At 43.0% G+C, this 24,094-nt stretch overlaps 2 protein-coding genes, 1 long non-coding RNA gene and 1 pseudogene across 3 annotated transcripts in view; 1 reads left to right on the forward strand and 3 right to left on the reverse strand.

Annotated features, from left to right (window-relative positions):
* Positions 1 to 1,064: 1,064 nt before the first annotated feature.
* Positions 1,065 to 5,648, reverse strand: LOC109463947 (structure-specific endonuclease subunit slx1-like). The gene is made up of 8 exons (XM_019760860.1): positions 5,015 to 5,648; positions 4,825 to 4,876; positions 4,609 to 4,692; positions 4,220 to 4,355; positions 3,788 to 3,945; positions 3,023 to 3,157; positions 2,727 to 2,798; positions 1,065 to 2,556 (listed from the first exon to the last, which is right to left on the reverse strand). Exons 1-8 carry the CDS (start codon positions 5,185 to 5,187, stop codon positions 2,542 to 2,544), a joined length of 825 nt encoding a protein of 274 aa, XP_019616419.1. The 5' UTR covers positions 5,188 to 5,648; the 3' UTR covers positions 1,065 to 2,541.
* A 156-nt stretch (positions 5,649 to 5,804) lies between these two features.
* LOC109463861 lies at positions 5,805 to 9,627 on the forward strand (annotated as a pseudogene).
* LOC109464071 lies at positions 9,533 to 11,179 on the reverse strand. The gene is made up of 3 exons (XR_002139863.1): positions 10,747 to 11,179; positions 10,383 to 10,481; positions 9,533 to 10,232 (listed from the first exon to the last, which is right to left on the reverse strand). It is a non-coding gene; the product is annotated as an uncharacterized LOC109464071 (long non-coding RNA).
* A 287-nt stretch (positions 11,180 to 11,466) lies between these two features.
* Positions 11,467 to 24,094, reverse strand: part of LOC109466754 — a 17,921-nt gene continuing 5,293 nt past the window's right edge. The window contains exons 5-34 of the mRNA XM_019764580.1: positions 23,802 to 23,980; positions 23,416 to 23,619; positions 23,129 to 23,230; positions 22,620 to 22,899; positions 22,274 to 22,471; positions 21,786 to 22,002; positions 21,444 to 21,618; positions 21,149 to 21,313; positions 20,612 to 20,793; positions 20,213 to 20,342; positions 19,855 to 19,971; positions 19,170 to 19,320; positions 18,803 to 19,043; positions 18,337 to 18,490; positions 18,088 to 18,234; positions 17,718 to 17,845; positions 17,482 to 17,630; positions 17,078 to 17,221; positions 16,665 to 16,860; positions 16,336 to 16,478; positions 15,905 to 16,099; positions 15,546 to 15,707; positions 15,231 to 15,341; positions 14,889 to 15,074; positions 14,186 to 14,342; positions 13,766 to 13,873; positions 13,434 to 13,603; positions 11,948 to 13,312; positions 11,643 to 11,770; positions 11,467 to 11,538 (exon numbers count right to left, since the gene is read on the reverse strand). Coding sequence (XP_019620139.1) covers positions 11,467 to 11,538; positions 11,643 to 11,770; positions 11,948 to 13,312; positions 13,434 to 13,603; positions 13,766 to 13,873; positions 14,186 to 14,342; positions 14,889 to 15,074; positions 15,231 to 15,341; positions 15,546 to 15,707; positions 15,905 to 16,099; positions 16,336 to 16,478; positions 16,665 to 16,860; positions 17,078 to 17,221; positions 17,482 to 17,630; positions 17,718 to 17,845; positions 18,088 to 18,234; positions 18,337 to 18,490; positions 18,803 to 19,043; positions 19,170 to 19,320; positions 19,855 to 19,971; positions 20,213 to 20,342; positions 20,612 to 20,793; positions 21,149 to 21,313; positions 21,444 to 21,618; positions 21,786 to 22,002; positions 22,274 to 22,471; positions 22,620 to 22,899; positions 23,129 to 23,230; positions 23,416 to 23,619; positions 23,802 to 23,980 — 6,056 coding nt within the window. The remainder of the gene's footprint in view (positions 11,539 to 11,642; positions 11,771 to 11,947; positions 13,313 to 13,433; positions 13,604 to 13,765; positions 13,874 to 14,185; positions 14,343 to 14,888; positions 15,075 to 15,230; positions 15,342 to 15,545; positions 15,708 to 15,904; positions 16,100 to 16,335; positions 16,479 to 16,664; positions 16,861 to 17,077; positions 17,222 to 17,481; positions 17,631 to 17,717; positions 17,846 to 18,087; positions 18,235 to 18,336; positions 18,491 to 18,802; positions 19,044 to 19,169; positions 19,321 to 19,854; positions 19,972 to 20,212; positions 20,343 to 20,611; positions 20,794 to 21,148; positions 21,314 to 21,443; positions 21,619 to 21,785; positions 22,003 to 22,273; positions 22,472 to 22,619; positions 22,900 to 23,128; positions 23,231 to 23,415; positions 23,620 to 23,801; positions 23,981 to 24,094) is intronic.

Below are 24,094 nucleotides of genomic sequence, written 5' to 3' on the forward strand. Positions count from 1 at the left end.
GACAGTGGCGGCGATATGCTCTGGGATCACCTGAACAGAGGGGTAAGTTTTGCGCACGATTTGAAAGAAATTTTGCGTAACCGGTGGCCGCCATCTTGGGGAGGGCGACCGAAAATATTACGAGGATGAAAAGTAAAATTTAACGATTTCAAAACAGAAAGACTGCAGAAAACATATTCAACAGCATCATTACAACACAGATTATTAAGCTTATGCATTCTGTTGCAACTTTTTGTTTCATTTTCAAGGTTTAGTGCGATTGCAGTCTATCGAAAAGTTGACCTTTATACATACACAACCAAGGGCACAAGTGTCGTTCTACCATGGAGGTAGAAAAAGACCTCCATGGTTCTACACATATTTGGATGATTTTACGTAGTTTCATGTTGTTGATGCACTTTGAAGGGAATTCTAAGGTGTAAGCAGTGACACAAAGATTTTGTAGCCTGTCTAAATACCTTTGTACCCACAGAAACAGTGGAAAGACATCAAGGATAGGGTGACAGCACAGGATGACTAGTGCCCAGATGAACACCAACATTCATATACAGTCATTATTGGGTTGGTTGGATAATAGGAGCTATGGAGAAAGGTTCAGAGTGGTTGCTGTTGGGAGAATTTACAAGAAAATGACTCGAAAAATGAATTTTTAAGGCATAAAAATAAGTCCCATCTCCAACCTGTGAAGCTTTCTTCAGTAGGCACTAGTAGTGTTCATGTACATTTGTATGTGTTACCTTGTTTGAATGCCAGTGTTAACCTGTTTGTTGTACCCATAAAGTTCTGATGTCAGGTATGCTTGGCAGTTGTTTCCAGCATGTTTTCATGTACACATGATGTACTAATGTGTTATAACTCAAGATCATGAATGCCTGAAGAACTAACTTGTTTCAGTGCTTGCAGTTGAGCAGGTTTTGGATGCAAAGAACCAATCATGCTTCACCTGAGAATGTATAGAGTTGCTCAAACGTTAGAAGTTTGACATCTTGTTTTTTTTTTTCTACAGAAACAGTGGAAGGACATCAAGCATAAATATGGTCTGCCAGCTGATGAAGAGGAAGAGTAAAAGTACCAAGCCCCCCCTCCCGCCCCCTGTGGACATGACATCACCCTCAGCTGTAGACTGGTGAACAACTCTGCCGTCAGAACTTTTGGAGCCTTTCCGGATCGTATGCAGTACAGATATTCAACCCCCTTGCCACAGCAAGACTACAGAAATACAATCAGATTCATGCAATCAAGCTCATGGACTTGAAAATGCCAGACCTGGATACAATATTTTCAGGAACATTTAAGTTACAACAGTCAACTTATATACAGGAGTATGTACTGACCAGTAGAATGTGCATATTTGTGTCCACAGCAGTTGCCATGTGGAATATATTACTTATGATTACATACATATGATTAGAACAAACTGCATATAGAGCTTGCAGCAGTGAAGCAGCTGTTATTTGATTAGAACTGGTTCCTCCAGATGGGATTTCTGTATTTTTCACCACTGCACGACTGCTGCCAACAATAGTTACCAAGTAGTCAGTTCTGTTCTGTTCTGTAGTGCATGTTGTAATCGTCAACAGTAGTTGAGATGCCACAACTGCACTTTTATCCCTGGATAGTCTTTCGTAGTTCATTGTTACAAGCCTTTTATTCTGTATCCCGTATTTGTTAACTGTTACTTAACAACAATGCTTGATGTTACAGTTGAAGAATGGCCTGTATAACATCATAAAATGTATTACAAATGTACCACTGCTTGCACTGTTTTTGTATGAAAGAGAAATAGTAGATTTTTCTATTCCATCTTGCATATGATAAGTGGAATAACCCACACAATAGGTTATACATATGTACATCAACTGCATTTTTGAACACCAATCTTCAGCTGAGGGAGTTTCATGTTTACCTATTGTATATTAGCCAGCGTTATTTCCAGAGGAGACCTGTGAAGAACACTATTGTGGACATGATACAAAAGAAAAAAATCTTACTCTGTTGCGGTCCAGAACTTTATTGTTGAAATAAATACAAACGTTAAAAACACTATGTTGGCTGTCAAGAATCAATTGGTGATAATTTCATAAATATTGTAATAGAAATAAGCAAACTAGTAAGTTACTAGCACTTTCTAAGTTCTAAAATATATACCAGTAGTTTTTCAACTTAGAACATATATTTACAACTTAAATTGATTAACATTTCTGTATAAAACTGCTTTAAATAGGATATTTCAAATCAATCACGATTCTAAAATTTAGGTTATCAGATTTAAGACAGATTTTATACTAACACCATGAAAATAGACAACAGTACAGTAAAAACCTAAATACTAGTATAGATGTACAGGTCATACAAACAGGGCCTTACCATTCTCCACAATATACAAGCTTTTGTTACAAATATATGACCAAATCTAAATATTCTTTCTACAAATGCAACAAGACCATTGAAAGATGTCCAGTGACTGGTGCCATCATTCTTCCCAATGACAGTGTACCGTCCATGATGGTCCATATATAAGGTCCCTCATACTTCATCTGACTACTGTGATGCTTGCTGTAAGGACAAAAAATATGTCAAGTTACTTAGTATCCAAATGGACTCTCATATACCTTTCATATGGCATTGTTTCCTTCTCAAAAAAGATGGTACATTGGTAGTTCTACAAACCTATGGGAACAAATGGTGCTTACAGCATTCATGCAAATCATGTTTAGAATACTCACATCATCAGGATCTGGTGGTACATCCTGGCATCCTAACTTCTGCCTGATGACTTCTCCCCACAGTAGACTAACCTACGACAGGAGGAGCAGAAAACCATATCATACATGAAGCCATAAAAGTTGTAATGTTAGTTTTGGAGAACTACCATTACATTCTAGCATTTGTATGAATTTATTTTTGCACTTATCTTTTTTTCACATGAAAAAATATAGCGGGTAAGCCACTGACCCCTGGTATTACAACATACATATAGCTAAGGTTGTTTACAATAATAGAATTTGAAGTCTGGCCTCACCTTGCACTTTGGGCAGGTCCCCTCCACAGGCAACAAGCTGTCCTCTGCTCTCCTGAGGAAGTGCCTGGCCAAACAGGTAAGGTGGGCCTTCATGCTACAGCTGGGGTGCACACATGACACCTGACTGTCAAAGTCCTGTGAAGATAGGCAATCATGAACGGGTCATAGGCATTAATGTAGCAAATAGGAGCAACTAGGTGCATAGAAATATTACATTATATTTCCCAGTTGGAGACTCCAACATGTCTACGACGAATCCTCAAAATCTTTTGGCCTAACACCATCTCGAACAAGAACCTATACCTTAAGACAGGACTTAAACCAGTGAGCGAGACCCTGCGTGCTCGCAGATGGAGATGGCTAGGCCATGTTCTTCGCAAACCAGCAAGTGATCTGACAAGAGTAGCATTGAGGTGGACGCCGCAGGGCAAAAGAGCAAGAGGTCGTCCTAGGGTGACATGGAGAAGAACAGTAGAGAAGGAGGTGAGGAGGCACGGGTTCTCGATGGAGGTGGCTACTGACCGGCCTAGATGGAGAAGCTACTTGGAGCCCCATGCGCCACCTGGCTCGGAAGGGGACTGATGAGTGAGTGACTCCAACATTGCTAAGTCTATTTCAAATGCTGATCTACAACTACCTTCATCAGTGTTGTCCTACTAAAGAGTAAAATGACATTTTTGAACATGTGCTAGTAGTGATACAGGTAAGTGCAGCTACCATATGGGCCAAGATTTGGCATTGACTTCGGATGACATGTACATGTACCTGTAGTCTCTTCACACAGACACCACATCTGGTAACTCTGCCTTGAGACAGATGTACAAAATCATCTTCATCATCATCATCTTGGCTGCTCTGTGTCTCCTTGGCAACAGACTTGACCTTGTTCTTTTTCAGCTTCTTGCTCTGAACAGGTCCATAGGCTGCAGGGAAGGAGGCATGAAGTAACTTAGTTTGGTTATTGCTGCCATTATCAGTAGATATAAGTGCATAGATTTGTAGAAATGTCAATAAACTACTAAAGTCAAAACACTTAATTGTACAAGGTCAAATTCAGGTTTCTGGCTTTCAATGAAAGCCAAAAAAAAAAGGACTACCGTACTTAGCTTATCATAATCATATTTCTGGGTAAGGAACTCCATGAATCGTATGCTCTAAGTTTAACTACAAGATGACCATTGCCAAAATTGGGCATACCTATAGGCATGTGGTTGGGTGGTTGCAGGAGGGGATCAAATTCCAGCATGTATTCTTGCTTTAACCATCTGACGGTGAGCGGCAGCTTACACCAGGGACCCACTCGTAACATGTTGGACACCAGGCGAAACTTGTGCTATTGGAGGTAGATAATAGAGGTAGAAAATTATAGATGTATAGATATTGTTGCTATGATAAGTAGCATTTATATCTAAGTAAGAGAAACAGAGCCTTGGGTTGTAATATTACAAGTCTAATAATTTAACAACGCAAGCAGTGACTTCACCCCATTATCCATACAGCTTACACAAAATGGGTAGAAATTTTGCTGCAGTCTTCTTAGTTAGACAAGTTTGACAGTACATGAAAGGTTTGAGTCACTCATGTACCTGAAAAGCTGTCTCTCTGCTGGACTTCTTTGGAAGGTGTCTCAGTCTGCGGGATTTGTCAGGATGCTGCCACGCCCATTCAAACTGGAGAGAATCAAAGTAGCAATACATTTGTAATAGCAAAATAAGCTCAATAAATACAATCCATCACTGTGTTAGAGGTTGCAAATTACATTTTGTCATTAGGATTGCAATGTATTGTGATACTTGACTCACCCTCAGTGCCGAGATGTTGTTGGGGAACCCATGGATGATCAGTACCATCTCCCTGCAAAACAACATGAAACTGATATTGTGGTATTGAAAGTGCCTTTTTTCCAGAGAACTTGACAGAAAACTACAACAAGTTGAACTACGTTTTTTCTAACTTCTGTTTTACAAAATTCCACATGGAAATGATCCTCACCAGGGCCCTTTGCCGGACGTCCTCCGGGCTCCCCCTGCCTTTGTGCCCGTGTTGTGCTGCTTGATGCGCCGCTTCGGGTCGTTCGTGAAGCCGATGTACGTCCGGCCCTTGTACTTGGGGTTGGTGCAGTACAGCAGATACACGCCGTAGAAGTTCTCAATTTCCACCACCATCTTGAAGTGTTATAATTATTTTGCAGCAGCTTTTCGATGGTGTGATCAAGAAAATTATAGTCAACAAGATGGAAATATAGTCCAGTCAGCAGTCTTCCATAATTTTTTGCCCTGAATTCAATCTTTCCTCCCTCGAGTTGATCTTCCTGCATTCAGCTTGCACTTGCCGACCTACAACTGGTTAAAAACCTACTAACACAACAGCTGGACGACCGGTTGGCACAGCTGTCGCACAGAATTTCATGCCCCCCTCCCCCATACGTGACATACCAACCGTGATAAAACGTGGAACTGTGATGTTGCCGTTTCATCGACACTTTCCCTCTGTACTCACTTTTGCCTCCTTCTGAATGGTATAAAAATATTTCACAACATCTTAAAACTGGCGGCAAGAAATCACAAAAACGGGAGCGACGGTTGTCATCAGTGTACTTCATAAAACAAGCCGTTGACCTTTGACCGCGGCAGTTGATGCCTCTCCTGATTACCAGGTGAACGTCACAATATACACGTTACATGTTACGGCATGCCGACCTCTTTAGGGAAACAACTCAAAACCGTTAACCAAACAGCAGTAATGCAATCATTGAGAAAAGTAGGCCAGTTTAAACATTCCGTGCACCTGGAACCCAGGAACAGGTGGCAACACCGTGTGGACTCGTGATTTGTAGGGGGAGAAACTTCGCCCTGGATGTGTTCTAACCGGGCCCTGTGAATCTAACGCTGAGTTACATTTGGTGAGTGTTCCTTTCCGGAATTTCTTCGTCGAATATATCGAATATAGCTAAGCGATCAATTTGTATGGTACTGTGTCTGATTTTGCTTGCTAGAGTGAAGCAGTTCTTCGGTACAAAATACCCCATTGTTGTTATTTCCTCCCTTCGTCCCAAAGGCTGACGCACTGTTTGACAATAGATGATGGAACAAAATGCATGTAGGGTTATCGTTTGCGATTATGTATCAGGCTAAGGTTATTCTTAAATAAAACTTCCTTGCTGGAAAGTAGTGTTTCCGGTTTCAGACAAATGGCTCTTTTGCATATCAAAGACGAGTGACCAAAATGCATTCTAACTTAAATCTAAGTGACCACATTTTTCATTGATAATGTCCTTGGTTCGAGAGTGGTCAGTCGAGTGCAAGGTTGATTGGTGGTGCCATGCGTCATTAAACTGTCTAAACTGACCTCCCTCGAAGAAGTGATCTTATCATTTCAGACATTGAATGTTATGCCAGAAGATGAGTGCTATACGTATACCTACAATGATGACAAATCTCTTCTGTATCCTTTTTTTATTCAGAAAATTAAAGGAGGGAGACCAAAAAGATGGGGAATGCACGACCAAGATTGTCGAGCGGCCTGCCCGGCATGTTGATGAATTTCTCGGCCGGTGTTATTCTGGGTTTCAGTATGACCGTGTGGCTTACCGTTCTGATGGTGCCTGATAAGAACTTGGGTCAACAGAGCGTCTCAGGCCACCTGTCCGAAGCGAGTGAGCAAGCCAAGATAGCCCGACCAGATTCCACTCACCCGCTGAAGTACAAGGGTCACATCTATGTCGGTGTTATGACGGCGAAGAAGTATTTGAATTCCCGGGCACTCGCCACGTACGAAACCTGGGGGAAACAAATTTCCGGAAAAGTGGAATTCTTTTCGGCGACGGATTCAAAAGCCTCACTTGGCAACAAGATTCCCATCGTCTCTATCCCGAGAGTTTCGGACGTCTACCCTCCCCAGAAGAAGGCGTTCCTGATGTTGAAGTACATGCATGACCACTACTTGGATGAGTATGAGTGGTTCGTACGCGCGGATGATGATGTCTACATACGTGGAGACAGACTTGAAAAATTCCTTCGAAAAGTGGACTCTAGTCGTGCTTTTTATATCGGACAGGCTGGAGTTGGAAAAGAGGACGAGTTTGGCCGTCTTGGACTGAGACCGGATGAGAACTACTGCATGGGCGGGCCGGGGATGATCATGAGCCGGGAGACCTTGCGGAGGGTGGTGCCCAACATCCCCTGGTGCCTGAAGAACCTGTACTCCTCACACGAGGACGTCGAAATCGGACGGTGCATCACGAAGTTCGCTGGGATCACCTGTACGTCTGCTTTCGATACCAGGGACATTTTCTTCAACGACTACAAGAATTACAACAGGGGGAATATTGGAGAGCTCCACAAGGCCATCATAGATAACGCCATCACGCTTCACCCAAACAAACGTCCCCAGTATCAGTACAAGCTTCATACTTACCTCCTCGGCCAACGTATACACGATCTGAAGCGACGCGCGTTCGACTTACACCACAGTGTCGAACAGATGACAGAACTGATAGAGCCTAAGCTACCAGCACGAGCTTATTCACAATGGGAAAAACACCTCAAGGCAAACTTTCATCCGAGGGAGACCCGGGATGTGTATCCATGGAACGCTGTCATTGGCAAAATGTTGTACCAACATGCAACTATCGGGGGTGTAGGACCCAGTAGAAGAACACCTACGGTTTTGAAGACAGCGATGGACAAGAACATCATTCAGGTATGCACACATTGTGACGGTTAAAGTTATGGTTGTTTGTGGTACTTGCGATTATTCATGAACAGTCTCAACAAAGTTTTGTACAGTGTCAGCATGCAAGCGTCTAGCGCACGTTTCAACAAAAAACAAGCAACATCGATGGACAAGAACATTGTACAGGTATGTAAACATTGTGATTGTGATTCTTGCTTGTGATCCTTGTTGATATTTATAAACAATCTCAACAGAAATTTCTACAATACCAGAATGCAAACACCTAGCAAGAAACAAGGAAGACGTTGAGAAATACATTGTTTTCGTGCCTTTGTTCTCCCCACAGGCACTGCATACGGTAAACCGTGAGTACCAACGCCGTTACCGCACCAGGTGTGACTACAGCAGCATCAGCCACGGATACCAGCGGGTGGACCCGATCAGAGGGCCCGACTATCAGCTGGACCTCATCGTTGTTTGCCGCCGTAAGTTCAAGCACAAGGCCAGAATGATGCTGGGAAGAAAATCGCTCTACCTACATCAGTCACACACAGGTGCCGAACTGATGGAGAGAGACTCGAAAGACAACGGATGGCATCGTTTAATCTCTGATATGGCACCGACACCAACTAGCGAAGAAACATTACACATCATCGTGCCCCTTCACGGCCGCCTGTCAATTTTCGAAAGATTCATGAAGAACTACGAGGCAGTCTGTCTGGAAACACAATCGAATGTGAAAACTCCTGATAGTTCTGTTCAAAAGCACAGAAGAAGAAACTAGCAGAGCTCTAGACGTTTTAGATGACTACAGAGAAAAATATCCCGATTCTACGATCAAGGTTATCCTTATGGCTGGGCCGTTTTCTCGAGGGAAAGGCCTCAATGCTGGAGCCTCACACTTTGGAAACAGTTCCCTGCTCTTCTTCTGTGACGTGGACTTGATCTTTACCGAGAATTTCCTAGATCGTTGCCGTAGCAATACCGTATTAGGTCGCCAGGTGTACTTTCCTGTGATGTTCAGTCAGTATGACCCCAACTTTGCTGACGTAGGGGGTAATGTAGGAGGGGACCAACCAAACCGGAGAGGAGGCCAAACTGCGAAGGGATACCATCTTTTCACGAAGGACACTGGCTACTGGCGCTTTAGCAGTTACGGTATGGCCTGTCTCTACCGAGAGGACTTCACCAATGTTGGCCAGTTTGACACAACCATCCGGGGATGGGGACTGGAGGACCTCAGCCTCTTTGACAAGTTTGTCAAAAGTGAGGTGGAAACCTTCCGCTCGGTGGACCCAGGTCTGATCCACGTATACCATCCCATCCACTGTGACCCAAACCTCCCGGCCGTACAGTACAACATGTGTATTGGGTCTAAAGCTAACACTTACGGCAGTGCAGCCAGGCTGGCTAGGTTTTGGCAAGAGATGTAACGTGATTTGGCACGACATTCGATCGAGAAGTTTTCCACTTTAGGAGTGCGTTCATTGGTACGATTGTATAAGGAGAAGGTGCCCCTGTCTTTGCCAGACGATTTTTCTATTGATTTGTTAAGTGAGATATCTGAAAACTAATCCTCAAATAGTATTAGACGAGGAAAACAATCAGCCATATAAGGCTTATGATGTACTTATCTTGGTAACAAAGGAAAATGCTATTCCTTCCTATAACTATGAGTTATTAAGGTTAATAGATAAATGATGACGCCGAGGTTGGATATTATTTATTTATTTGAATTATGACAAAACTTTAATTTCAAGTGTGTTGCACCACTTTCAATGTATAAAAACGTCTGATAGTAACGTTAACGTTACTCGCATTTGCTGTATTTTTTTCCAACACCAGGTTCATCAGTGCAAGCTAAGTAGACTTGTTTCATTACATTGAAACACAAGATAATTGCGAAAGAAGCAAAAATAAACATTTGTTGACCTACGAAAGTTCCCGCCTGGGTTTGTTATTTTGTCATATATATTGCCTACATTGTCATCAAGTCTACCAAATGGTTTAAGTGCTAATAGATTTAACATTTTGTACATTACAATATTTACAAAATATTTCCCTGTCAATAGCCAATGATGTTCCTTTTTGCAGGAAGGATAGGGACAGTACTTGAAACGAAGGCCGAGTTAACTGCTAGAGAAAAATTCAAGGTACATAAATAGTTCCAAAGCTTTATCAATAAACACGCATTTCACAATAAACAACTTGTCAAAACTTGCTAAAAACAGCACTACAGAAGCACTTCTACACTTGTCAACTAATAGCGGTCAGTTCTATCTGTATTCGTTTCATCTAAGTTCCTTCTGAATTCATCAGATACACTGTGTCATCATGTATCATTGCTGATCACAGCCGTAAATTGAATATTACGTTAACTTACATCTTCATCCCCGATCCATTCGTTGACGCTGTACACTGGGTTCTGGTACATCTGTCTCGCAGGCTCTCGCGAGAGTTTCGCCCGTGGAATCAGCATGTGCTGTTGTAGCAAGCGTTGTCCATGGTTATGCCTGGGTGCGGGCTTGCGACGACCCTGTTAATGTTATAAAATGGGGTAGTGTGTTAAACATTAACATATACTTCCTAACGCATGGCATGTTCAATGATACCAACTTAAGACTTGTCAGCTATGTCTAATTGCATGAATGCAATTTCTCCTTGCATTTTGTGACTGTTTCCTTACCTTTGAAGCACAGCAAATCACCAATACAACGATCGCTGTGACAACGACTGCAGCCGCCAACACAGATGACTGAGATGTATATAGGGTCGTGGTACCATGCTGAAAAGAAAAAAAGGCCCATCTTTAGTCCGACTATCAGTTTGAATGCCTTGAGGCGGCTGAGGGCCTCCTTCGTAATATCGATAATGCTTATCATGTGGTGCTTATCACCATCTTTTCGTTATCGTCTTATAATTACCTGAAACTTTCGACCATTAATTTTGTTGTCTATAGCAGCTCACTTATTTATTCATTTATCAAGTCAAGTCAGCGAAACCTAGTTTTGATGGATCAATTGATCAAGAACTGTGACAAATATGCTCACCAGCACTGTCCTCATCTCCGGCCACCTCTGAAATTGTACAAAGAGTTAGATTAGATTAAACAGCAGTGCAATCTTTAAAACAAGTCCTGTTCTGTTGGGATTGTGGGTACGGTAAATGATAAACGTTTCAATCATCGCCAAGTCGTCCGTTGATCTCAATGTCACATATATTGTGAATCAAAATTGTTGCACAGGTAATGCCGATAAAACGCCCTTCGTCGCTTGGATTTATTATGATGGTTCCAATAATGCTTTTAAAATATGGCACAGTATGCTGAGATTCGTGGAAATACCTATAGCTATGATGCTGGTGACAGTATCGTCTATCTCCAGACCACCAATGTTTTTCTTCCCCGACAACACAGCTTGGACGTCATCAGTATCAATGGCCGTGGGTGACTTGAAACGAACCGTGAAGTCTACTTTAACACTCCCGGGACTGAAAGATAACCATTGGACAAAAACTTGCCTGTAAAAGTAGACATCAATAATTGTGTATAAAATTGTAATTGTTACGCTAGCTTTGCCTACGTACGAGCAATCACGAGCAACCTCAATTACCACTCTGCAATGTTTAGTGGATAAAGCATGAAACAATTAATATTTTGGTAAAGGAATATGGTATTAAAAGTTCACTGCCGACAGGACCAATAAACATCGCATATGTGTGATGTTCACATACGGAGATAAAATGTAAACCTAAGAGCAGTAAAGAATTACTTACGAAAAGACTGTAACCTCGACAGAGTCGTATGTATCCCCAAGGCTGCTGTTGCTGAACACACCATCCAGCTATGGAAAAGAACGTATAACTCAAACTTAGGATTAGTTAGCAAAAAAAGTGCAAAGGAAAATTATAATGGAGTCTCTTGGTTAAATTTTTACTCTGTACTGACCTCTTCTTGGACGACTTTAGAGAAATTCTTGAACTCATCAGATGTTTGATGCAGCAGTTCATCCTTCCACTCCAGATTTGTTATCCTCAGGACGCCTCTGAACGAACGTGCTTCCACTGCCATAGGTACCGGAATGACAGGATGTGTCATGTTAACAGCTTCAATGTGCACACAAGTAACAAAAATGGCATCTTGCCTGCAACGATCATGATAAAAGAGTTGCCATCCCACCACAATTTCGTTGTTGCTGTTATGTTTTACTCGTAGAGCATTTGTATGAAACTATTCAACAGATGCACCCCTACCTTCCGTTGTTGTTGCCGGTGCAGTGCTTGTTGTATAGCCGTCTGTTGTAATGTTTGGCTGCGTTGTAGAACCGGTGGTAGATCTGTCGAAAGCTGTCGTTTTTGGTTGAGATGTGGTTGCTAACAGCGTAGATGTTGTTGTTGCTGCTGTTGTTGTTTTTGTTGTTGTTGTTGTTGTTGTTGTTGGGAATACGTTGTCTGGCACGGTTCCACTGAACTCAGGTGAAGTTATTATCACAACGACCTTCGTTTCACATGACATGGAATCTACAGCGTTATCTCTGACTTCAACTGTCATTGAAACAGCTGAGAAAGTGTCGTTAATCTGTGGTACTTCAGTATGAACATAAATCCGACCAGTTGACGGGTCGATGCCGAATAAGCTTGCCAGTTCTCCTGTTTGGGACTTGAAACTGTAGGAAACGTTGCCGTTTGGACCGTTGTCCGGGTCTTCTGCTTCTATGGTTGCGACTGTGGAACCTCTTGTAAGATTGTGAGAAGCGATCTCAATCCATTCATCTTCTGGACACTGTGGAGCTGTGTTGGTGCTGACGTTGGTCACGATCATACGAAGACTCCTTTCGTCTGTTTTCGGCGGTGAACCGTGATCTGACGCACGGACCCTCACCACGAAGGTGCCACTTTCCAAGGCACTGCTGACGGTTACACTGCCGTTTGTGGCATCGATAGACACAAAGGGGCTGACACTTGTGATTCCGTAGCTAATTCTGGAGTTATCGTCGGACCTGTCAGCATCAGAAGCCTGGACAGTGGTCACGTGGAAGCCGATCGGGGAGGTGGCTTGAAGGTTATACTCGGTGTCAGGAGGAATGCTGATGACAGGTTTGTTGTCATTCTGGTCCATGATGTTTATAGTTATCGTGGCTGTTCCCGTCAGTGTCGGCACCCCTTGGTCAAATGCCTCGACCATGAAAGTAAACGAAGTGTGATCCAACGATTCAAAGTCAAACTCTACGACTGAAGTTATGATCCCTGAAGTAGGATGTACTGCAAAGTTTTCATCATCCAAACCTGTTTGAACAAGCCTGTACCTGACCTCACCGTTACGTCCAATGTCAGTGTCATTTGCATATACTGTTACTATCGCCGTTCCTATTGGCTGGTTTTCGGGAATCGTGGCATCGTATCTGTCCTTCTGGAATGTGGGCGGGTTCTCGTTAGGCACGTTCTCTTCACTGCAGTCCTCTCCTTGGAACCCAGGGAAGCATTCACATGTGTTTGGGGCAACACACGTGCCCTGGCTGGAGCAGCCATTCTTGCTGCTACAATTTGCAACGTTACAGGAGCCACCTGACCAGTCAGGATCGCAGCTGCAAGTGTCAAACCCCACACAGCTTCCGTGGCCTGTATCAAAGATTGAAATTGCATTTTTGTGAATGTCCGTATAAAGTCTTAAGTTTCTCTTTATGGCTAATACGCGAAGGATTGTCATTATCATAGACTTTGGTAATCCATCAGTACTTACCAGAACAATACTGCAAAGCTTCACAAGAGAAGTTGGCACAGTCATTCCCGGTGTACCCACTGTCACACTGACACAGGTTGGGCTCTATGCAGCTGCCGTGGTTAGTGCAGTTATTCTGTTCAGTACAGTCTGGGTGGCTACAATTTGCACCGCTGAACCCTGGGAAGCAGCTGTAATGCAAGAGCAACAGCAGATATCATGATTATGTCGAAGCCATTACAATACTCAAATGATAAACGACAAAAGACAAACATTAAGGTCATATCTCGGAGTAGCGATAAAATTTAATTTCTCTAATAACAGATCAAAATCATAACTTTACGAAGACCTACCGGCATTCCTCGTTTCCGTCAGAACTGATGACACAAGCCCCGTTTTCACTGCATTCTTGCAAGTCAGGACAGCTTTGGGCTTCACTGCAGTCCAGACCTTGATATCCGCTGTAACACTGACAGATGTTGGGACCAACACAGTCTCCTTGGCGGGAACACTGGTTGACTGCAGGACAGTCAGGAGTGACACAGGAGCTGCCGGTCCAGCCCCGCTCACAGTAGCAGACGTCTATGTCCACACAGCGACCGTGCCCTGCATGGAAAATACACGTTTCCTCACTGTAGTACTCAATAAAGTTTCCCAAATTTTGTGAACATGAACTTACATGCTGTAAATACCGTATGTTATCAAAATGGCCTACGCAATGCCTATGTCTTCCCTGTTACTTACATACTGAGAAAGAAATATAGTACATGAACTTACCAGAGCAGTTATCCAACGCTGCGCATGAGAACTGGTCACACTTGTCACCTGTCCACTGTTCATCACACAAACAGGTATCGTAGTCCACACAAACTCCGTGGTCTGTGCAGTTAGCAACATTTCCACACGTGGGAACCTTGCTGCAGTCAGCACCTAGGTGTTGTACATGTTGGTGATTGATAATGGTGAAGTAAGATTCTTTATTGACAGAAGTTCTGCAAGTCAATTCAATATATTATATTCAATATTATACATGATTGAAGATGTTTGTCTTACCGATGTAGCCTGGTTCACATCTACAGACATCTGTGGTTATGCAGATCCCGTGGTCCACACTGGTGCAGTTATTGACGGCATAACATGTTGCTACAAGATGAAATAGAAACAATTAGAACCCCTTTTCATCAACTGTCACTTTACGATATTTACTGGCATGGCACTGGCAGAAGATTTGTGGAGGTAAAAACGAAACAGGTAAAAAGTATGACGTGATAAAGGCATATAATGCAAATTGCTTTTTCGATGAACGCACACCCTGGTATCTGTGTTCCCCAATAGATCAACTAGATGCAAGAAGAAAACATTCAATACATGAAAATGACTGACACTGTGTAGACATAATGCACGATATTACCCTTTTATGTGATGCGTGCTGCGTGCTATACACCATACAGAGGTTATTCCAGTATTACATTGTACCTTGTTGATCACAGGCTGCTCCCTCCCATCCGGGCTCGCACACACAGAACCCCAGCTCACATTTCCCGTGATCCTCGGAGCAGTCTGTACAGTTGCCAAGGTTACAGTCTTCACCAGACCAGCCCGTTATGCACTCACAGGTTCCGTTTACACAGCGACCCCTACCGGAACACTGGTTTGGGCAACCTGCAATGGTGTAGATTTGTAGATTGAGTGAAACAATGTTGTTTTCAACAGAATAACAAGGCTTTCATTAAGTTCTGCAGTAAATACTTCCAGATGAAAACCAACATAGAATGCTACAAATACAGAGTAATCAAGAACAAAGTGCGTTTATTATACCTTTGAAAACCTCTTGCTCAGTGAAGGTTGTGTCGTTGGTGATTGACACGTCAAAGATACATTCATTGAGAAGAGTGCCGGTCAGCCCAAGAGCAATACACATCTCTTCAGCTTTCTGCAGCGCAAATGACACAACAAATTTGTATGTTGTAATCTGTATGTAGTATATTCTTTTACACCAATGTAGGTAGGGTGATAAACAAGCTTTGGCCATGGCCATACCGTCTCAGTATAAAAGGTCCCAACTTTCTTGATAAAAATGAAAACAGCGTTTTTTAAACTGTTTCTAGTAGAAGCAGTCCAAACTCCAGTCACTTACTTCCTTTTCTTCCTGAGTCAGCCCATCTATGCCCACAGAAGGTCGGTGGTTCGGGTCAGAATAGGCAGGATCCATGACGTCATCAGGATGGAAGTTAGAAGAGTTCCATGACCAGGACCCCATCAGACCAGAGCCGTGGTGGGTTTTATTTATCCGCCCTAGAAAATCAAAGGATGACATTTAGATCAGGAAAGCAAACAGTGTACTTTAGAGGTACACACAACAAAGGCATTGCTGCAAAATAGCATCGCTTTGCACTATACAAATACTTGAGATTTGAACGTAAAATTTACAGTTATGCCCAGTATTTCATAGACATATTAATGATTATGGCAAAATCTATCATAGTACTTACAGGTTTCAGCAAATACAGAAGAGTCGTTGTACACAGCGCCGTCTGGACCAGTGAAGTCATTGGTATTATTGTCATCCATGAGCCCACACAATCCCTCCGTGTTGCCCTTGAACGTGGCAGTGGGGCTGAACAAAATGTTCACAAACTGTCGGCCCATCTTTGGTGAGTACCGGACGTCAAAGGACACAGTTGCTCCTGTTGTTTGGAAAGATACGAAATTAAATTGCTAAAACTGTCAGTTTCGTCGGGATTTCTTAATAGCACTGAGGAATGCAAAAAATTAGTAGATCAGAAAAAAGGGACACGAATACATCAACATCATTGCAAAAATCATACTTGATGTGCCGAGTATGTTGTAAAGTGCTATTTACCAATACCTACGCATATACTACATGGAATACACTAACGGTAACGTAAGAGGACAACTTTACCTGATGCGAAGGTGATAGACACGATGATAACAGCCCCTGACTCTGTTGCGTTTGTAGAAGGTTGTTGGGCGAGCAGATGTATTGTCCCATTGTTAAGGAGATATTTCTCTCCGACAGAAAGTTGACACAATTCACCGTCGATCCTGATGTGGCCAAATGATAGAAACATGCGATTTAAAAAGGTTTCTTGTCTTCAGCTCAACTACATGTCACATATGTCAAACATCATCAATGGGAAATGTTGATGAATATACATTACGAATCTACATTACGAATGTATTCTATCATTAGCTATGCAAGCTTGTATGTAGATGCGAGGAAACCCTTACCTTAAAGTGGGGACGTCCTTTTCCGTTGCACTGGGTAACGTCATCAGAGTGACAACGCTGTGCCCAGCCTTCACTGCAACTCCACCAATCAGAGAGGCCCTTTCAAAGGCGTACATCCGGGTCTGTACGCCGAAGTCATTGGAGACGCTCTTACAGTCCCAGAACTCACCAATGCCGTGGTAGTCGTATGACGTTCCTAACACAAAAAGAATTATTGATATCATCAAAAAGAATCGTTGAGGGTATGACCAAAAGCTCAACACTGTTGGATCATGTTAGAAGGGGAGTTTGTCTTGTGGTGCTGAGTGACGATATTGTTTGCATTTGAGGCCACTCTGACTAGTCACGTACCTTGCACATGATGTTGGTACGAGTAAAACATTCTGTATATGCACAACGCAAGATATCGTTACCGTCCAGTGTCTGGAGATGAGGGTCCCCTCCAATAGGACGAGGACGGCGCAGCTCACAACAGTCACCGAACCACTGCGGCCAACAGACACAGGATGACTGACAGCTGTCTGTTGACGTGGTGCATCGTCCGTTCCCGGAGCAGCCTTAATGAAAAAGGTTAAACCGTTAAACAGTTCACCAGTGTTTAAACATTATCCTTGTGAGTGCAAGAAGTACAGATTTGGGTCATCTTCAGTCTTGGTGTGGCAATCACGGAAAGCTAGAGAATAAGGCCTCGTTGTGAAGATGGGCTGAGTAAAACGCTACCTTTCATCAATCGAACACGTTACCAACTTACCTGACACATGAAAGAAAATCAAACCTAGCCAAAGATGAGGATGATACCCCCGAAATACGACTGTACCTTGGCATGGCCTGCAGTCTGGCTGTCTACAGTCCGGCCCCATCCTCCCCACCACACATGTAGGTGAGATCCCGCACTCTGTCTTCTGTGGACACTTACAGACACAGTCTTGCCACTCGGGTTCCTCGTCATTCTCACAGTCAGGACAGCTATGGAAGGTTCATAAGAGGTATCAAAATGTCATCGTGCATGTCATATCAATGCACATCATTAAGGTAGACAAGTTGATGTCTCACCTGTCAGAACAGATGCAGCCTTCATCACCAAGAACCGACTCGTGGCAGTTGTTACAGATGCACTTACACGGACAGCTGCCGTCACTCAGCAACACATCCCTGCTACCGTCAGGACAGGGGCACGTGCACTGTAAAGACAACAAGATGAATTGCAAGACTTAGTATACCAGTCCACAACATGACGTACATGTAACGTTGTGTTGCCCGTGACTTTCCGCGGTCGTTATTGCTCCTTACGTTTTTGCAGATCCCTGCATTACCTTTGTATTACTGAGATTTATTAAACCCTGTAGATGTGTTGTCCAATTAATGTAGGAGTAGCTGGCATTTTTGCAACATCCTTGACAAAAATTTATATGACAAAACGTACGTCACATTTCCCACTGCTGGTCAGTTCCGATGGGCTGTTGTCAGGACACAGACATGGGCAGTACAGATGTCCCTCGCTGTTCACCGTTTTGAAGTCTCCATCAGGGCACAACTCACAGTTACATCCACCACCGGAGATGTCTGGGTGCTGTTATGAAGAAATGGTAGAAGTGGTGTTTTCCCAGGTATATACGATTGTGTCGGCCATCTAGGAACAATCATCATCACAAAAGAGGAAAGTTATTGATACCGTGAAGCTTATGTTCCCATTTCCACAGTCACAAGGGCACATGCAGAAGCTCTCGTCAGTAGGATGCGGCACCCCTGTGGTTGCTCTATCAGGGCACGAACAACCGTCCCTGTCCCTACAGGTATCAATACTTGACGGCTGTGCTTTGCAATCTCTGAAACAAAGTATATTGTCAATTAATATGTATTTAACTTCTCTGGGCTAATGGGAAATGGTAAGTTTAGAATCTTAGTTTGTTTTAAAGATATCTCTTCATACTGAAACAAAATGGTTCTGTACCCACAAGTAGAGAATGGGGCAACCTCCGATATGTTGGCTGTAAAAACGAAAATAAAGTCTTAGTCCCTCTTAACTCTCAATATGAATGTCGCGTATCGAACATTGCACCCAAGACGGCTTTCTACAGATTTAAATATAATACCCATTATGGGCAGTTGGTGTCAAACAATCAAGAAGGATTTCTAACCTGTCAGAGTCCATCCACTCCTCACGTCTCCATTGTTGTTCCTCATAGTAATCCTTGTTTCCGACTACTACGTTGAACGTCCCTGTCAGATAGTCCAATGATGACGTGACGTCAACGTTCTGTGGTCTGTCTGAATACGGGCACTCAGTAGAACACGACTGGGCTGATACACGTAGGAGGGCTTGGGCCTGAATGGAGGTGGTGATACTGTACCCAAAAGCGTCCCCTGGATCATTCACATCTGGACACAAACATAAAGTATACTTTTGAGAATATTCTAATCTCTAGAAAGAAGACTGATTTTGTTGGAAGCATCCTTCATACTTGAATAGACAGGCAAAAATAACATGTTTAGAAACAAGCCTACCTAGTGGTATCGTCAACTCTTCAGCTTCAATATCTCCAGATGTGGGAAACTCGATGAAAAACCGTGGTTGGACTTTAAGCTCCAATTCGATGTGATGGTCACTTTCGGTCGCTGTTCCCGAATAGTGAGATATCACGATATCTGCACTGTCCTTTAGTAGAAAGAGGGGAAGTCAATTGAGGGTGCACGTGTTTTGTACTTCGTTAAGGCCATGTTGATTTGATATTTTATGGATGACATCCTCTGGGGACCCCAAACTGAGGCGAGTTTTGGCAAAAAAAGTTTCCTTTATTGTGAAATCTACGTGGTCATAAAGGTTGAACAAATGACTAAACACACCGAGTATGGTATGGCGAATAGTAATAGACATTTTCATTTCTTCACATTTTCTTCCTTTCCTGAATTGATTTCGGTCTTCTATGACATTAGTATCATTTTCCAATACTTTTTTTTGCAACATACGACATATATTTGCTCATTTTGTACGATTTACAGTATGGTCGAATACTTTTTTTGGGGAAAAGGACGAAAATTGATTCGCTCGTGGATGTCATCCGTATAATCACATCAACATGGCCTAAGCACTTTACCTTCTATATAGATGGTCCAGTCTAAAGCTTTGGTATCGATTGCTTTTGAAGATATATATGATTATGCAAGATGTTGACTTTCGTAAAACACTCACGGATTCCTCGTTCTGGTCGAAAGAGAACCATTGACTCCCTTCTTGTGGTTGCCAGCTTCCCCCGCCGTCAATGTCTGGTTTGACCACAGTGGAGGACATTTGAATACTGCCTGGACCCTGGTGTATGGATGGAGTTAAAAAAAAGAGTCATCCCAGACGAAAGTTTGCGATCATACTACATGTGCCAAGAAAACTAATTAACAGCTTTACGACAAAGAAATACAGTATAAAAACCAGTGAATTCTAAAAGAACGCTTTTAGAATTTTCAGTAATCTTGTATGGTAAGATCTTTTCTAGTGATGTAAGGACAAGATTCTGTTGGCTGTTGCATTGTAATTCCAAATCGATCTTACCCACCGTAGCGTTTATTTCATACGAGGTGACAAGGTCTGCCCATATTTTGGCTGGTATGCACAGTTGTTCTCCTACACAGAGAGAGGGGTAGATAGGATGCAGAGCCATCGGGAAACTGCCATTGGCACTTGTACTAATGGGATGAAACGCACAGCGATTAACTAGGATTCAACACAGAAAGGCAGAGAACGATTTCCTTATCACAGGAAATACTAATATGATAAGCAATACTGTATTTCAAATATGGAGTTCTAAAAGACTGTAATCCCCGCCTCCCGAATTCGAAACGAGCATAAAATGTTCTGGGTACGGTATTCTCCTTGTATTTCTTTTTCAAATTGATAATTGTTACGGATAGGTACCATTTTGAATGTACATAGACACCTTGGTGGATATACTTACCTCTCCGAAACGATTAAAGAACCTCCCAGCCCTACTTCTAGCCGTCCACCAACGAAGGAAGCTTCGGCCTTTTTAAGCGTGGGTGTTCCAAACTCTGACGTCGACACCGCAAGTGAGAGCTTGATTCCAGCTGAAAGTCTCCCACTTGTAGATAGTTTGATATTGTGACTATCCGTGAGGTCCTGTAAAATGTATCATATAACGTGGGGTTGTATGGGTATATTCTAATATTGCATGCTAAACATCTACAGCCCGAAGGGTCGATATCATTTCCCATGATATCTTCCCGTGGGTATATCGGATCGTATGTTTCATCAGCAAATCAAATTAACGTGTAGTAATTAACTGATGTGAAGCACCACAAGAAAAGTTTCTAAATCAAAACGATGTGATATCGTGGGCTATAAAATCCTTCCCATTCTCTCTCATGTGATACGAATTTCTCCAACAGCAATATTTTTTCTTTTAGTACAACGCTGAGCCAAGTTCCTAGCCTTTGACAATATCAAATCTCTGCCTGCCGGAAAACAACCATACCGAGAATTCGTCTTCCATGATGATGTCTAGAGGAAGCCTGGGTGGAGATACGGTGACATCCTCCCGTCGCCTTCTTCTTCTTGATGGCATTGTCATGGTGGACCTGCTCAGGATAGGCTCCACTTCCACTAACTTGTACCCAGCCGCAGTGCTGATATTCAGAACCTAGAAGATTTGCAAATTAGGAATTAGGAATTCAGCCATTAGGAAACGTACGTGGCAAAAGCCAAAAGTAAGGCAGTTTGATTCATAGAATGACGGTCTACAATAGTAATCATCTAAAGCATGTACTCACTTTTGCCAGCAGCCTGCCACTCCGTCTCCCCACCACCACGTCGCCAGTCTCCAGGTCCACTTCTCTTCCCGCAGAGTCCACGATGAGCAGCCCGTGTGCTCCATCCGGTCCACCCGAACATGGCAGGGAAGCAGGAAGGGTTGCTCCGTCCATTGTTGTCAGTTCCTCCCGGAAGCTAGAATGATAAAATGATAAAATCTAGTAATATCCATCACCAGCTAACGTTACATTAAGATTTGCCTTGTTGCTCCATGTTCCTTGCGGCTACCTTTGGATGTAGCAACTTAATTAGGAAAATGCAGTATGGGGTACTAGAACGGTAGTTAGATGACTTCAACTTACTTAAAAGCTGAAAAGCAATCCTGCAGCTGAGTTTGTATGAAGACTCCGTGAGGTGTCGCTGTCTGTTGGGTAACCTGCTCCAGGATCCCGTTGCTATGGTTACTGACTATGACGTCACCAACTGACAGGTGATCAGGGATGTCTCTCATCAGCAGGTGGTAGCTGCCCTCTCCTTCATTCATGGCCCGGGCCCCAATACACTTGTAGACGGGGGCATCTGTGAAGTTGTTCCAAAACAATTATGCCATATTTCAATGTCATATAAAAATCTTACTTCTAACACCACAGTCACCGTTGTACTCAACAAATAGTCCTGTTTTATGTTCCAAAAGAAGACTACATCTCAAGAGATCAACATTTCGAATTTCTATCTTTTATACGCCAAACGTCCACCTACCTGTGCATGTACTTCTGTACCTAGAAATACTAAACATTATGCATAGAGTATCATTCATACACAAAGCATTCCTGAGACTACGGTAACATACCTTCCGTGATGACATGGACAGTGCTCCCATTGAGTGTCCCGTTTCCACTCAGCACCCTTTCCACCACAGACAGTTCAGGAACTCCCTCGTTCCTCTTCATGTCCACAGCCATCTCCAGCTCAACCTCCTGGCTGAAGTCACTGTAATCCAGCATTTCCTCCAGAGTAGCAGGGTGCGCCACTATCACGATGTAACTGTCTGTAGTAGGAACACAAGGCAAGTCTCAGTTCTTCTGAATTGGGGCCATCAATGTAATTCGCAACCGAAATCCAATTGGAACAACTACGTACAACATCGTCTCGAAAAAGTGGCAGGGACAATCTTTGTACATTATATATTTTCTCACCTGTCTTTATAACTTGTTCCACCTTGTGTAGTACACCGTTTGCCTGAGGACTGGACAGCACCTGACCGATCCGAATGTCCAGGTCCCCTTCATTCACAAACATGGTGGCTCCCCAGCTGGAGCGGACAGGACACCGGTACAAGGTGTTGCCTTCCAGCGGGACGTACTCGACGTTATGGCCGATGAGAATCTTCTCAATGCGCGTGGTGTCGTTGTACAGTGGGTGGATGAAACCCTTCGGACACTGATCTTCATTCCACACGTGGCAATAGTCCTCGCCCTAGTACAAGTAAATTGTTTGAGTTTCGGTCATTGCTAAACTGGAGTGACCAAACCATTCACTCTATTGCTATATATTGCAATTGTCTATTGCATCTACACGGTTATTTCTGTAGATATAGGTTTTGCAGTATATGTGTAATAGACAGGGAGTGCACTTTTCGAGTGGCCGTAATATTGCCATAGCCAATACCATATGAGAATGCGGCTTATCTATCCTGACAACTCACCAAGTCCTTGAAGCACCCTTTTACGTCTTGACATCTTAGACAGGACTCTACGGTAGTTGTGGAGAGGGAGGTGTTGCATTGCCATTGCTCACAGTCAAGGACCTGAAATGGATGAATCAAAAGACATCAATACTACAGTACAATGACAAAATTCCTGGACAATGAAGAAATCACAAAAAAATGCAAAGATCTGACACAAAGCTCGAAATCTAGAAGGTAATTTTATCTACCTATTGTCAATTTCCTATTAACAACGACAAAACACAAAATTTCCTCGGAGAAAATACCTCTATTTGGCTCGAGCATTGGTCCCTTTTCCCCACAGTGAAACAGCTGTGGTAGAACCATGTCATACATGGTAATACGTCCGGCCCTCTGTACAGCCCAGATTCACAACTCTGTCTTTCCTCGCACCATCCACATCCAACCTCCCGTGTACAGGACCTGCAGCTGGTGAACCTGTTGCAGTAGCTAACTGTGCATGCTCGGCCCTAACATGGCGTAATTATGGCAATGTTACGAGTGGAAAACAAGGACATTCACAATTGCTATCAACTAAAGCTGCAACACAGACCACCAAATCTTCTAGATTTTAGTAAATATGTTTTCCCTTGGCAGAATGTCCTTCGCATTAGGTTTCAATGAAATTATTTTGCTACTAAACAATGTGTACCTGCCACCCGTTTCGGCACCTGCAGATATTTGGCCCTACACAGGTGCCAAACTCTCCACAGTAGTTCCTGTCTTTACAGGAGAATTTAGAACAGTCCTCTCCCTCCCAGCCTCGCCCACAGATGCAGGTTCGTCCTTCACAGCGTCCGTGGTGAGAGCAGGAGTTCGGGCATTCCTCAACTGTCATGAAAAGAAAAGCTCATATCTATATCTATATATCTATATCTATATATCTATATCTATATATCTATATCTATATATCTATATCTATATATATCTATATATCTATATCTA

Source organism: Branchiostoma belcheri, unplaced genomic scaffold, assembly GCF_001625305.1.
Source record: "Branchiostoma belcheri isolate BF01 breed outbred unplaced genomic scaffold, Haploidv18h27 scaffold1, whole genome shotgun sequence".
In the NCBI taxonomy this organism is placed as follows: domain Eukaryota; kingdom Metazoa; phylum Chordata; class Leptocardii; order Amphioxiformes; family Branchiostomatidae; genus Branchiostoma; species Branchiostoma belcheri.

Bases quoted from the DNA above. Each gene is read 5' to 3' on its own strand.
- LOC109463947 (XM_019760860.1), bottom strand. From the start codon at position 5,187: ATGGTGGTGGAAATTGAGAACTTCTACGGCGTGTATCTGCTGTACTGC. The intron at 4,693-4,824 runs GTGAGTCAAGTA...GATTCTCTCCAG, and splicing joins ACAACATCTCGGCACTGAGG to TTTGAATGGGCGTGGCAGCA. The intron at 3,946-4,219 runs GTATGCCCAATT...CCTTCCCTGCAG, and splicing joins ACCCAACCACATGCCTATAG to CCTATGGACCTGTTCAGAGC.